The 14,586-nt window shown below is 42.8% G+C and overlaps 1 protein-coding gene across 2 annotated transcripts in view; it reads left to right on the forward strand.

Moving 5' to 3' along the window:
* Positions 1–14,586, forward strand: part of SLC2A2 (solute carrier family 2 member 2) — a 29,455-nt gene that overhangs the window by 2,487 nt on the left and 12,382 nt on the right. Inside the window, exons 2-4 of one of the 2 annotated variants that reach the window (XM_070406808.1) lie at positions 1,010–1,102; positions 6,338–6,600; positions 12,664–12,788. In XM_070406808.1, the coding sequence (XP_070262909.1) occupies positions 1,010–1,102; positions 6,338–6,600; positions 12,664–12,788 (481 nt within the window). Of the gene's footprint in view, positions 1–262; positions 1,103–6,337; positions 6,601–12,663; positions 12,789–14,586 lie in introns of those variants that run through there. The other variant, XM_070406807.1, reaches the window with a different exon arrangement.

Here is a 14,586-nt window from a genome sequence, read left to right on the forward strand (position 1 = left end):
AATGAGAGTACACAACTTCCTTTGTCATTTAACAATGTCAATGCATGACCACAATATTCATTTTAACTGCTGCATAGCAGCTTGTATGTATCTGATGTATATATATCATGATCCATTTGAACCTATTTGGCTATTTCCCATTGAATGACATTAGGTTCTTTCCATAATTTTTGCTATCACACATATATAAAATATCCTTACATATGGCTCTATATGCATGATAAGGCTTCTCTGAGGTGGTTAGATATGTAATTATAAGTTGGAAAGGATGAATGCTCTGCCCCTTTCTATATTTTTGTTTGTTTGTTTTTATAGCTATAGGGAGTGAGGGGTGAATAACAGCTCTTAACCCACAACTCTAGGTTCAACTATATGGAAATCCTGAAGTATTACCTGGATATTAATGTGTATTATGATAAAGACTGGTTGATGCCCCTTGTATAAGTTTTGAAGTATTTTTGTACCATAACAATGTCCAGGAGCTCCCCAACTCTTTGTTATTGCTGTCTGATTTTACTTCTCATAATAGCATAAATGATTGTTTTTATCTTTTTTTGTAATATAGGTTTACTGATTTCAGAGAGAAAGGGGGAGGGAGAGAGAGATAGAAATGTCAATGATGAGAGAGAATCATTGATAGGCTGCCTCCTGCACACCCCACAGTGGGGATCAAGCCTGCAACCCAGGCATATGCCCTCACTGGGAATCCAGTTGCGACCTCCTGGTTCATAAGTCAATGCTCAACCACTGAGCCGTGCTGGCCAGATTTTTGGTTCTTCTCCTGGAAAAAGCTATCCCCAACTCTTTTCAACTTCAGCAGTGTAAAGGAAACCGTGAATGACTCACATTCTGGTATGAATGAACCTGCTGGGAGCATAGGGCTCACTGTGAGTATCAAGGAACAAGAACCAGCCTGTGGAGCCTGCCAGAAGTCCAAACTGCAGAGTGATAGTAGATGGGTGGCTGACCTTGCCTCATGTTTCCCAGCCCTGTGTCTCATTCCCCACAGATCACCGGGACCTTGGTTTTCACTGTCTTCACTGCCGTGCTGGGTTCCCTCCAGTTTGGATATGACATTGGTGTGATCAATGCCCCTCAACAGGCAAGTAAAACATTCACAATTCAAATCCCCTTTTGGCAATTTCTGTCAATGACAGAAAGATATCTGTTCCTTGTACAGAGAAATAAAGTGTGTCCACGTGGGGAACAGCCTTCTGTCAGGTATCCTGTGCGTGGTTTCAGAGCTCAGAACTTGGCTTTGATGCCTCATCACTTAATAACCCTCAGAAGAAAGTAAACAGCAATAATTCTTGATCTTTGACTCTGATATTTGCTGAGCTCACAGAAAACTTTAGTCAGAATACCATGTGCCTTAGGATATCTTTTGTAAAGCTTGAAAGCTTATTTACTGCAGCATTCATTCAGACCTCTCAGCCATACACAAATGAAAATATCAGGGAATATGAGAAAGCCATAGAAGGATATGTTTCGCTCTGTGCACAAATGCATTGAGCACCAACTCACTGTGCATCAGGAACTTTAACATGTTCTCCCAGTTTCAGCCTCCCAATAGCCTTCTCTCACCCATTTCCTGGCCAGATTAAAACCATCAGAAGCACTAACATTAAAAAGACTCTAGTCCTTCCCTGTACTGCTGTCTCCTATAGGTGCTTCAAAGTAAAATAATACAAAACATTTAAATAATAGTCAAGAAGTCCAACAACATTTGGGTTTTCTCTGTGATGATCATTTGGATGGGTATTTTTTAAAATATCAAACAATTTCTATCAGTTTTTTTCATTGATTTTGTGCATCTCTACTCTGATATCCAGTGAATGGACAGGAGAGGGATGCCATTTTTCTCAGCTCCCACAACCTGTAATGAACTGGGGGGGGGGGGGGGGGGGGGGGGCGTCCAGGACTTGACTCCCTCTGCCCTAATTCAGACTGTCAGGTCCCTTAGTGTGGAATTGATGTCTTGTATCACCAGTGCCAAGCACAATGATTGGTGTAAAGAGGGTGTTCAATAAAGTGTTTAGTGAAGGGGAGAGAGACAAAGAAAGAGAAAGGGAGGGAGAATGGATGCTGCGGGGAAGGCTGGCATAAGGTGCAAGTACAAATATTTGTTAGGTGACTTCTACAAATCGATCATATTTCATCTGCTTCTTTTACAACATTGGACTCCAAGAAAAATGTAAGATCCCTGCAGGGTGTGAATGTGTGAAATATGTGCTGGCCAGTCAGTCCATCATCTGAAATGAGTCGCTCCTTGGACCAAAAGATGTGCTCTGGTTACGTGCCACCCATCTTCATGCGTGTGGCAGGCCTCGCTGAGGTTTAAAGATTTAGGATACAACACTGTGTGGAGTGGGGTGGGGATAGGGAGAGGGGGGCTATTTTCTGTGGGTAATGACATGTGCCGATTTATCAGGTTTCCTGAAATTTGGCTCAATATCACCATAATTGGTAGAGCCTCTTTTCCTGGGAGACTATTTCAAATTCTTATTTAAACCATCCTTTTCAGTCTTAGAGGGGAAATTAATCTAAGGTTTCCCTCCTTCAATTACAGATCTGAACACCAGGATTCCCCACTGGCATCTGGCTTGGTGCCCTCTTTATAGACACTTCCTTCTGTGTTTAAACACTGTGACATCAGAAGAGTCATTCAGGCCCTTTATTATTATTATTATTATTAGCAGTAGGACATTTGGAATTATTTTAAGATATTTGTAAATCACACCTTTTATGATTATGAAGACTACACATGCCTATTGCAGGAAGGATTAGGAAAGAAATCACCGTAATTATTCTACCACATAGAGCAAACTGCTGAGAACATTCTGGGTATTTCCTTACAGTTGCTTTTCTGTGTAGGTTGTCCATATGGCATGACCTTCTAATGAGGCCAATGTCTTGGTCAGAATTCTTTTATCATAACATGTCAGGTCCTTCCCTTACTCAGCTGATTTTGCAACCTAGGACTTTGCCCTGACTACCAACTAGAGCCACTGCACCCCTTGTCAGAGGTCCTTGCAGCTCGCTGCTGCTGAATAGTAGCCAAAGAGCCATCGAGAGGAACGGCATGGAAGGAAGATAGCCTGAAAGTATAGTTTACCCAGTTATACTTTCCTCTGATTATTGGGCCACATTATAAAGTAAGGCTCTGTGCAATTCAGCTTTGAACATTGTTCATTCTGTTACCCACTGAACTCTGTGAGGTCCTCTAGGTCGCAGTGCCTTCTCAGGGGCCACTGAGGGTTTTTTTTCATCTTTGGAGTTCATCAGTATACACAATTGTTTTCTTCTCTATGCCTTGGCTGCTAGGAAGTTTATTGCTAAATTATAGCTCCCGTCTAGCAAGGATATAGCACCTAGTGTTTGAATTTTGTATACTAACTTTATTTTGGGCCTCATCGTATCTTTCCCAATTTTTTTTCTTATGTCTACTTTTGTGTTTCCATTAAAATATTTCCATAAGTCCATTTAAATCCTCTTGTGCAGGGGTAACACTGGTGCAGATTTGTATCTTTTTAGCCTGCAGAATATTTTCAATTTGAATAGTAGACAGCATTTAAAACTTGGCAGTTTTTACATGAAAACCCAGATTTCCATCTTCTTTTTAAAAACTAAAGTTCATCAACACTAGTCTCGTGTTTGCAGCTTCCTCCAGGTGGGGCAGATGCTCTGGAGGGCCGTAACCCTGCTCACTCGCTGTTATGTCCTCAATAGTAGAGAAGTATTTCAGTCCTCGAGTCATCAAGGTTCTCCTTGCCTCCTTCATTTATTTGTTCCCGCCTGGCTCCTGTTGGCACTGGAATTTGTGGCTTCTGTTTTATAGGTACTAGAGGCCCAGCACACGAGTAAGTCATGCAGGTAGGGTCCCTAGGCCTAGCCTCCTGTGATCCGGGCCATCTTCTGCCCATTAGCCAGTCCCCAGGTCTAGCACTGCCTCTGCCACTGCCGGGCGGTCAGGCTGTGGGGATCCCCAGCTCATCCCCGGCTGGCTGCGGCTGCTCCGGGGCTCAGGCCTGCAGGAAAGCGAGCACCAGAGACTTCACCTCCATGTGCGTGCGCTGGGCCGGCTGCTGATGGAACTCGCTGCCTGCTCGGGGTGATGCTGCCACTGCTGCTGGGGCTTGAGACGCTGACAGAGATTGTGGGACATGCCGGTGACGTACCCGTCCAGGCATGAGTGGCCCCGAGCGGGCAGCATGTTCCATCAGCTGCCGGCCGGCTCACATGCACGGAGGTGAAGTTGCCAGCACCCGCTTTCCTGCAGGCCTGAGCCCCCCTCCCGCTGGCCCCCCGCCCCCCCCCCCCCCCCCAGCAGCCGGGGATGAGCTGGGGATCCCAATGGCCTGACAGCAAGCCTGGTCCTCCCGCCATCCACTCTGATTCCCCCATTCACCAGCACTGATCCATGGGAGCCTGGGGCAGGGGAGAGGGGATGGGGGCGGGGGGGAGGGACCAAGAGGTCAGCAATTCAGCCCGCTGGCCAGTTGCCAGTTGCCAGTCCCACTCCGCCCCCACCCGAAGGTTGGCGGGGAGGGACGGAGAAGTGGTCAATGCCACTTCATGGCGACTGGTCATTTGGTTGTGACGCCTCTTGGCCTTTTATTATTATGATTAGAGGCCCGGTGCACAAAAATTTGTGCACTCGGGGGGGGGGGGGGGGAGTCCCTCAGCCTGGCCTGTGCCCTCTCGCAGCCTGGGACCCCTCGGGAGATAACGACCTGCTGGCTTAGGCCTGCTCCCGGGTGGCAGAGGGCAGGCCCAATCCCTAGGTGCAGCCCCTGGTCGAGCTCAGAGCAGGGCCGATTGGGGAGTTGGGGCGCTGCCCCCTGTCATGCACAGAGCAGGGTGAATCAGGAGGTTGCGATGCCACCCCTAGTCACGCTCAGGGTAGAGCCAATTGGGGGGTTGGGGCACCGCCCTCTGTCACACTCAGGGCAGGGTCCATGGAGAGGTTGCGGCACCACCCCCTGTCACGCACAGAGCAGGGCCGATCAGGGGGTTGAGGAGCTCCCCCCTGTCATGCACAGAGCAGGGCCCATCAGGGGGTTGGGGTGCTGCCCCCTGTCACAGAGCAGGGCCCATCGGGGAGTTGGGGCTCCATACCCTCTCACACACAGAGCAGGGCCGATCGGCGGGTTGGGGCACAGCCACTGTCACACTCAGGGCAGGGCCGATGGGGAGGTTATGGCTCTACCCCGTCACACACAGAGCAGGGCCCGTGGGGGGGGAGGGGGGTTGGGGCACCACACCCTGTCACACACAGAGCCGCAGGGCGATCAAGGGGTTGGGGAGCTCCCCCCTATCAGGCACAGAGCAGGGCTGATCAGGGGGTTGGGGCGCCTTCCCCTGTCACGAACAGAGCAGGGCGGATAGGGAGGTTGTGACCCTGCCCTCTATCACACACAGAGCCGCAGGGCGATCAGGGGGTTTGGTCGCTGCCCCCTGTCATGCTGATCCCGGTGCCGGGAGGCCTCGCGGCTCTGCTGATCCCAGTGCTGGGAGGCATATTACCCTTTTACTATATAGGATAGAGGCCTGGTGCATGGGTGGGGGCCAGCTGGTTTGGCCTGAAGGGTGTCCTGGATCAGGGTGGGGGTCCCCACTGGGGTGCCTGGCCAGCCTGGATGAGGGGATGATGGCTGTTTGCAGCTGGCCACACACCCTTCAGGGTGGGGGTCCCCACTGGGGTGCCTGGCCAGTCTGGGTGAGGGGCTGAGGGCTGTTTTCAGGCTGGTGGGTGACTGGAGCTCCCAACCTGTCCTTTTTTTCTTTTTTTTTTTTTTTATTCTGGGCCAGCTTTAGCTCTGAGGCTTGGCTCCAGCTCTGAGGCCTTGGCTGCTGAAAACAGGTATCTGGTTTGTTTGGGTTCTATAATCGAAACACTGTTTCAACTCCAGCTCTGAGATCCCGACTGGCTGAAAGCAGGTTTCTGGGGTTTTGTTTAGCTTCTCTATTTGTAACAATGTTTCAAACTGCAAGCTCAGAGGCCGGCAGCGGCAGTCGGGGAACGTTGGAGTCCTCTGTCACTGAAGCAAGCAAGCGTCATGTTCGCTTCAAGCTGCCTGGGTGCCGGCCGCCATCTTGGCTGGCAGTTAGTTTGCATATCGCCCTGATTAGCCAATGGGAAGGGTAGCGGAGTGACACCAATTTGCATGTTTCTCTTTTATTAGTGTAGATGGTCAACTATAAATAAATCTACATGTGTTTGTATGTGTGTAATGCACACAATTGGAATGATCCTGTTTAAATACCTAACAAATACTCTAAAGAAAAAAAATGAATAAAGATATATAGATTGTTTGAAATGTTTTTGTTTTCTCAGATAATAATAACCCATTATAGACATGTTTTGGATGTCCCGCTGGCTGACCGAAAAGCTCTCAGCAGCGATGCTATCGCTAGTACAGAGGAAATGCCCAGAACCCCCAACCTAATGAATTCAACGCCAACCCCTATGCCTGAGGAAGAGTTTGTGGAAGATTCTGGCATCATCACCATGCTATGGTCCCTGTCTGTGTCCAGCTTTGCAATTGGTGGAATGATTGCATCATTCTTCGGTGGATGGCTTGGGGACCAGCTTGGAAGGTAGGCAAATTTCATAAGCAAGCAGAAACATGGAAACTTTCGTATTTGGGGTTTATTGGAATTAGTTTAGAAAGAAATCACCTTTCTTTTTGTGGAATAGTTTTTGAGTTGTTTTTTTACCACGTGACCCTATGAGTTAGATCAGTGTTGAAACAAATAATGGAAAAAGCTGTTGCACCAATCTGCTTAATTGTGGAGGTATTTACTGCAAAGGTGAGTTTGGTGTGCATTTTTAGACAATTGCTTTGATTCTCTGGCTTTCTAAGTTATAAAACATATTAAGAACCCACTGCACAAATGATTAACTCTAGAGCTCAATAGAAGGGCCAAGAGTGGAATTTTTAACCTGGGAGTCTATTGTTTGTGTCACCAAATCACTCCATTTCTCAGACATCCAGTTTTTCATCTTCAAATTAGAATTTGGCATTTGGTTCAGTCAAGTTCTAAGATCAAGTCAATATTCCCCAGCCCTCAATTGCTCAGTATACTTGGCAAGAGGTTTATAGCTGCTGCTACTTCTATATCCAAGCCCCAACCAAAGATGAAGCCAGTGGTGTCTCCATTTCTCTACTCTGGTTTCTATTAAGTGTTCTGGACTGAAAACATCAGTGCAACTCCTTTACACTCACATTTTACTTAGTCATGTGACATACTAAAGCTCTTTGGATGCCCCATCCCCCCAAAAGAAAATAATAATAATAATAAAATTAGAAAATAAGCTGATTATTACTTAAAGTTTGTTTTCTACTCTTTAAGTCTATCTTTTGTTTATTAATTACCTTTTCCTAGTGATAAAAATAATTATACAAATATGGAAAATTTAGAAAATTCAAAACCTTTAAAATGTAAATGATATAGGCTAAGATATAACTGTCTTAGTAATTCTGAATTACAGTTTATTTCGTTCATAAAATTCCTACTTTAAATTATAATTTTATCTCTGGTTATTAAAATTCTGATAACTTCTTTCTCTTGTACTGGAGCTTTTAAATAAGAAGACTGTAAGAAATTTCCTTAAGTATTGAGTAGCATGGGAACCCACGTTTTATTTTTGTTCTTATTTGAAAGGGACTTTCCGCTACAGTAAAAGAAAATGGTCAGTTCCTCCCATTTTAATCAACCTACTGGTGTTTAGATCAATTATTTCTAAAATTAAGCAAAATTAAGTTAAAATTTAAAATATGGACAAACTAAGTCTTTCAGCAGCTACTGATGTTTTATACTTCTTCCCATCCCTGAAGAAAAAATGTAAGCCCTGCTGCCTCTCATTTAGAGACAAGATTTTGAGAGGTCCAGTGACTTACTTTAAAACATTTAATCAGTGTCCTAGAGATGGAACTAGAATGCATGTCCTTTCAGCTCTTAGGATTTAACAGCAGCATCGGTCATCCCCAAAACAATGTCAAATAACCATTTATCAAATAACTTATGGTAACAAAAAGTGAGGTTTCCTCCAGCTCTTGGAGAAAAAAAAATAATTGTCCATGAAAAACAGCCATAAAATTAAAATTTTAATTTAAAAAAAAGACTAGAGAGTTCAGTCTCTTTCACATAACCATTTTTCTGAGGTGCTTCATTGAGAAATGGCATGATTTTCCTTATTGCCGGGGTCATTACTTCACCAGTTAAAAGTAAATAAATAAAAATGTATTTTCCATTACTGCCTTTCAAAAAAGTTTTTCTTTGTCATTGTATAATAGCCAATATATATCTATGACCATTATTTTTCAATTTGGACTCTCAAGGTCAATTTTTCCAGAGACTCTGGGCTTACAGTTTAATTACAAGGCAATGATGGGGGTGACCATGGTCTGTGCAATCCACACCACTGTGAATGAAGAAAGGCAAACATTCCTGGTCTGGGAATGCTTTCTTTCTTTTGTACGGAAAATGGGACTCACTAAAATGAAACCTTAACCCCTGGTTTCACCCAGATCACCTGGCAGCTCTGTCACTTAATAGTTGTGTGAAAATGTGTAAGTTATCTAAGTTCTCTAAGACGTTTTCTTCCCATCTGCAATGAGGAAAAAATATATATATAATAATCCCTACGTTGTGGCATTATTGTGCCAATGGAGTAAGAAGGAGTATAAAGGGTTTAGCACAATGTCTCGGCAGAGTGAGCAGGCAGTGAATGCAGTCTTCTTTGTTGATGATGAGGACAAGGGCGATAGTCCTATGCTAATAGGAGTATTTAGAGGGAGATTTAAAGAAATATACTTGGAAGATGGCTGCATAGGTAAACACCGGAGACTGCTGCCGCAAACAACCACTTCAAAAATACAGCTAAAAGATGGAACGGACATCACCCAGAACCACAGGAAGGCTGGCTGAGGAGAGACTCTTCAACTAGAAGGAAAGAGAACAGCATACCGAGGCTCAGAGGAGGTGCAGTGTGGAAAATTTAAAGGTGCGGAGGTGCGTGTGCAAAGCGGGCTGGTGGCTGAGGGCGTGGTTGTCGTTTTCAATCAGGAGGGAGTCTCAGACTCTGAGCTCCAGATCCAGGCGAGTCTCTAGGGACCCAGACTCAAACGGGAGAAGCGGGATTGTCTAGCATCAGTTGCAACGTGAGGGCAGCTTTCTCTCCGAGGTTTGTAGCGGTTGCCGGGGTTCTGAGAAACAGAGCCTCTGGGAACGGGACTGAGAGCAGCCATAACTGCTCCCTCTGCCCGCCCTGTTGAGCCCGCCCCGCCCAAGCCCTGCGCAGAGCCATTTGCCTGATCACCTCAGGCAAAGGCTAGATTAGCACCTCCCCAGAGGACAGAAGTTTCCCAAGGCACAGACAGGTGATTCCCACAGACAGTCGGCCTGGTGGTCAAATCCCTCTAGTATTAACTACAACAATCAAGGCTTAACTAGAACAAGACTGTGCACAAAGACCACAAGGGGGTGCACCAAGAAAGCATAAAAAATGCGGAGACAAAAAAACATGACAGAAATGGAGGATATGGAGCTAGAAAACGCAATTTTGAGGGCTTGCAAGAAACTTGATGAGAGCCTCACGAAAACTAATGAGACCCTCAATGCTATGATAAAGAACAAACTAGAAATTAAGCATACACAGACTGAAATAAAGAATATTATACCCAATAGCAGACCAGAGGAGCGCAAGAATCAAGTCAAAGATTTGAAATGCGAAGAAGCAAAAAACACCCAACCGGAAAAGCAAAATGAAAAAAGAATCCGAAAATACGAAGATAGTGTAAGGAGCCTCTGGGACAGCTTCAAGCGTACCAACATCAGAATAATAGGGGTGCCAGAAGATGAGAGAGAGCAAGATATTGAAAACCTATTTGAAGAAATAATGACAGAAAACTTCCCCCACCTGGTGAAAGAAATGGACTTACAGGTCCAAGAAGCGCAGAGAACCCCAAACAAAAGGAATCCAAAGAGGACCACACGAAGACACATCATAATTAAAATGCCAAGAGCAAAAGACAAAGAGAGAATCTTAAAAGCAGCAAGAGAAAGAGACTCAATTACCTACAAGGGAATACCCATACGACTGTCAGCTGATTTCTCAACAGAAACTTTGCAGGCCAGAAGGGAATGGCAAGAAATATTCAAAGTGCTGAATACCAAGAACCTACAACCAAGATTACTTTATCCAGCAAAGCTATCATTCAGAATTGAAGGTCAGATAAAGAGCTTCACAGATAAGGAAAAGCTAAAGGAGTTCATCACCACCAAACCAGTATTATACGAAATGCTGAAAGGTATCCTTTAAGAAGAGGAAGAAGAAAAAGGTAAAGATACAAATTGTGAACAACAAACATGCATCTATCAACAAGTGAATCTAAGAATCAAGTGAATAAATAATCTGATCTACAGAATGAACTGGTGATTACAATGAATCAGGGACATAGAAAGGGAATGGACTGACTATTCTTGGGGGGGAAAGGGCAATGGGAGATGCGGGAAGAGACTGGACAAAAATCGTGCACCTATGGATGAGGACAGTGGGTGGGGAGTGAGGGCGGAGGGTGGGGCGGGAACTGGTCGGAGGGAGTTATGGAGGGGAAAAAAAAGAGGAACAAATGTAATCTGAACAATAAAGATTTAATTTAAAAAATAAATAAATAAATAAATAAAATAAAGAAATATACTTAGAAATATATTTCCTTCTCCCTGATTCAACCACTTCAAGTATTTTTTTTTTTTTTTAGATTATTTATCCTTGGCCATTTCTCGCGTCTGAGCAGAAGTTTTTTTTCTTTTTCTTTTGTTGGCACTATTTCAGATGTCCGCACTTTCCCTCCCTTTGTCCCCTTTCACCCAGTCCCCACTCCTGCTCCCCTCAGGCTATCACCACACTGTTGTCTGTGTCAGAAATTGAAATCTAAGTTGTGTAAAGTGCTCCAGCATCCATTGGTAGTAAGGAAAAAGGACTTTAGAGCAATCTGGCATCAAACATACTTTTCAGGCTGTCTCTTTTAAGACTTTATCTCGTTTCCCCTCACCTCCCCCTTCCCACCCAATAGAATATACTGTTAACTAGCTAGTAACCATTTTTTAAGGTAATTTTTTGGGTTTCCCTGCCCTCTGTCCTTGTTTAGAGAAAAAGCACTTCACGGAGCAACACCCTGTCTTTTTCTCCGCAGCTCTGAAGTTGATCAGCTCTAAATCACGGTGCCTTTAGGTACTTAATAATGTCTGCATATTACTACTATAATGAATTGCCACAAACTTAGTGCCTCAGAACTATACCAATTTATTTTCTTGCTGTTGTGGAGGTCAGAAGCCCCAATTCAGTTTCACTTGGCTGAAGTTCGGTGTCAGCAGGGCTGGCTCCTTCTGCAGGTTCCAAGGGAAGAATCCATTTCCTTGCCCTCTTCCAGATTCTATGTTCCTTGGCTTGTGGTCCTTCCTCCATTTTCAAAGCACATCACTCCAATCTCTGCTTTATCATCACCTCACCTTCTCTTCTGTCTCCTGTTACAAGGATACTTGTGATTGCATTGTTGGGCCAGGATAACCTTTTCAACTCAAAATCTTTCATTTAATCACATCTGAAAAATCCCTCCTGTCATATAACGTAGCGTATTCCCAGGGTCTGAGGATCAGGATGTAGACTCTTGGGGGTTATTATTCAGCCTATCGCATGGCTGTTGGGCAATCACTGCAGTATGAGATTATACAGTTTTACTCTTTAAAAATATCTGTTTGGTATTAAAGATACTTGCTTAGAAAAAGCTCACTTTTTAAAGTTTGAAACATTGAAATAGAACAGAACAAGGTGCTTATTACATTCTATGTGGCACAGGCATTTTCATACCTGTCCACTCAGATAATTTCATTGGCCTTATCATCACCTACTTTGAAGAAGGTTTCTAGTGTACCTCACGTTCCCACTTAAAAGGAATAAATACCTTAAAATGTCAAATTTCATAAGATTAATTTTGAAAATGTTTGTGTTGCTATTGTCAGCTTTTTTACATGTTTTACATAAGTTAACATTAATGCATAGATTCTGAAAATGTGCTGACATATAATGTTAAGATAAGAATAATTATAATTCTCTATGATAAAGTTCAAAGTAAAAGTATGCTTTAATTTAAAATAATTCTTAATAAAGGAAATTTAATTTTTAAAGTTTCTTTCATTATCTACATCAACTAAAAACCTGTACCATTGAAAGAAAGGGGAGGGGGGGCGGAAAGCAAGGTGTCATAGATTACAAGTACAGAATTGAGTTTAGCTATCACCCAGCAATTGTGTTTAAAACAATCAACTTGTAGAAAATTTAATTCATTAACTGTTTGAAAAAGTGTTAGAGTTTTATCTTAACTCAAACTAGTCATCATCAAAAATTGATTCATCTCCACCAAAATGTAGAGATCAGGAGCATAAAATCCAGATTCTTTCATTATAAATATTACTTACTGTTAATGCATCAGTTTGTAGATAAATCAAAGTATCAATCATGGTTTAAGATTCCCTCAACTAGCCTTTTCAGCAAAATTAAAGAAATCTCCTAGGTAAAAATGTCACCATGCTCTGAACACATGTAGTTTTATCAAGGTTTGATGCTAAATTTATAATCCCTGCTTTTTAAAATTTCAGAATCAAAGCCATGTTGATAGCAAACATTCTTTCATTAGCTGGAGCTCTCTTGATGGGATTTTCGAAAATGGGACCATCTCACATTCTTATCATTTCAGGAAGAGCTGTATCAGGACTCTACTGTGGTAAGTCTCTCTCTCTCTCTCTCTCTCTCTCTCTCTCTCTCACACACACACACACACACACACACACACACACACACACTCAGGGAATATATTGGGTCTGATGTGGCACCACAAAAGGGATAGGCAATAGCATGAAGTTAAAGTCCTGAGTCAGGGAGGTTTAGGACCAGTAAATGGGAGATGTGAAGCTGTCTTCTTTCCCATGGCAACGACATCATTTCTAGTCATGTGACCACAGACAAATTATTCTCAATTTCCTTCTCTTCAATAAAGAGAATAATATCTACCTTGTAGGGTGCTTGTGAGAATCCATGTAAAATGTTCAGCATAGAATCTGACTACGGTAAACTACCAAGAAATGCTAGCTATTGTTATTACTCCCAAGGTGCTACAGACAGTGGAAGATCTATACATCCAGAATCTCTAACTCGGCCTTTGTAGTCTATCTGGCCTCCTATGTATTTGCCTCTTCTATCTGGAAAGACATTGATACTGGGCCCATCTTTCAGACTATACAGCCTAACCCTGTCAGATTTCAGACCTGCTGGGTGAAGGGTTAAAGCAGCAGTGACCACCGAGAGAAGGAATCAGGAAGAAGCAATTCATAGAGTTCAGAATGAAGGATGGATGCTCCTCCTATGAAGTTTCCATCTAAATTACTGGAATCATTATTTCTTGGGAACAACTTTTCGAATTTTCAGAGGCAACTAATCAGCAGAGGCCTGAACAAAAGGGAGAATCTCTCACTCTCTAAAACAGCCAAATCTTTAGGTTCTCAATACCAATGATGCCCTAATAGTTCTGAGCCAAGGTTTTAACCCATTGTCCCAAACTGTAGCAATTTCAAATCACTAATTTCCATTGGGGGTGGGAGAGATGGGTCAAGGGAACAAAATGGTGTATCAAATATTTATAACACTTTTACCTGAAAAGGGGAAAAACTATAATTCCATGCATCTTCAATGACCAGTTGAAATAAAAGTCTAAAATTATTTAATTAAATGTCTCTTTTCATTATTTTCAATGTTAAATAACTGAAAGTCAGGATAGCTTTATTAAAGTGAAAAGACAACCCACATGTGGAAAGAGCTTTGGGTTCACACTGAATCAATTCTGGCACTGTTTCTGTCTGGTCTTAGAAATATTAATTGAATATGAGCTTCAGTTTCCTCTTCTGAAAAATGCAAATGATAACACTATCTAAAATTTCCAAATCTTGTTTTTCTTTCTCTTTTTTCCATTTTTAAAAATAGAATGAAAGCAACAACAAAATAGAACTGCCTTATGACCCAGCGATTTCATTCCTGGGTATTTTTCCAAAGAAATCTAAAACACTAATTCATAAAAATATGTGCACCCCTATGTTTATTGCAGCATTATTTACAATAGTGAAGATATGGAAGCAACCCAAGTGCCCATCAACAGATAATTGGATAAAAAAGATGTGGTAAATATATACAAGGGAATATTACTGGGCCATAAAAAAATAATTAAATCTTCCCATTAGCAACAACATGGATGGACCTAGAGTATTGTGATGAGTGAAATAAGTCAGTCAGGCAAAGACAAATACCATATGATATCACTTCTATGTCGAATATAAAGAACACAATAAGGGAACAAACCAAACAGAAACAGACTCAGAGATATTGAGAACAGACTGATGGTTGCCAGAGGGGACTGGGTGAAAAAGATAAAGGGATTAAGTACAAATTGGTAGTTACAAAATAGTCACGGAGATGTAAAGTAGAGCATAGGGAATATAATCAGTAATATTGTAATAACTAGGTATGGTGCC

This window comes from Myotis yumanensis, unplaced genomic scaffold (genome assembly GCF_028538775.1).
Source record: "Myotis yumanensis isolate MYYU_CA2020_CCGP unplaced genomic scaffold, mMyoYum1.0.hap1 SCAF_2, whole genome shotgun sequence".
Classification (NCBI taxonomy): Eukaryota; Metazoa; Chordata; class Mammalia; order Chiroptera; family Vespertilionidae; genus Myotis; species Myotis yumanensis.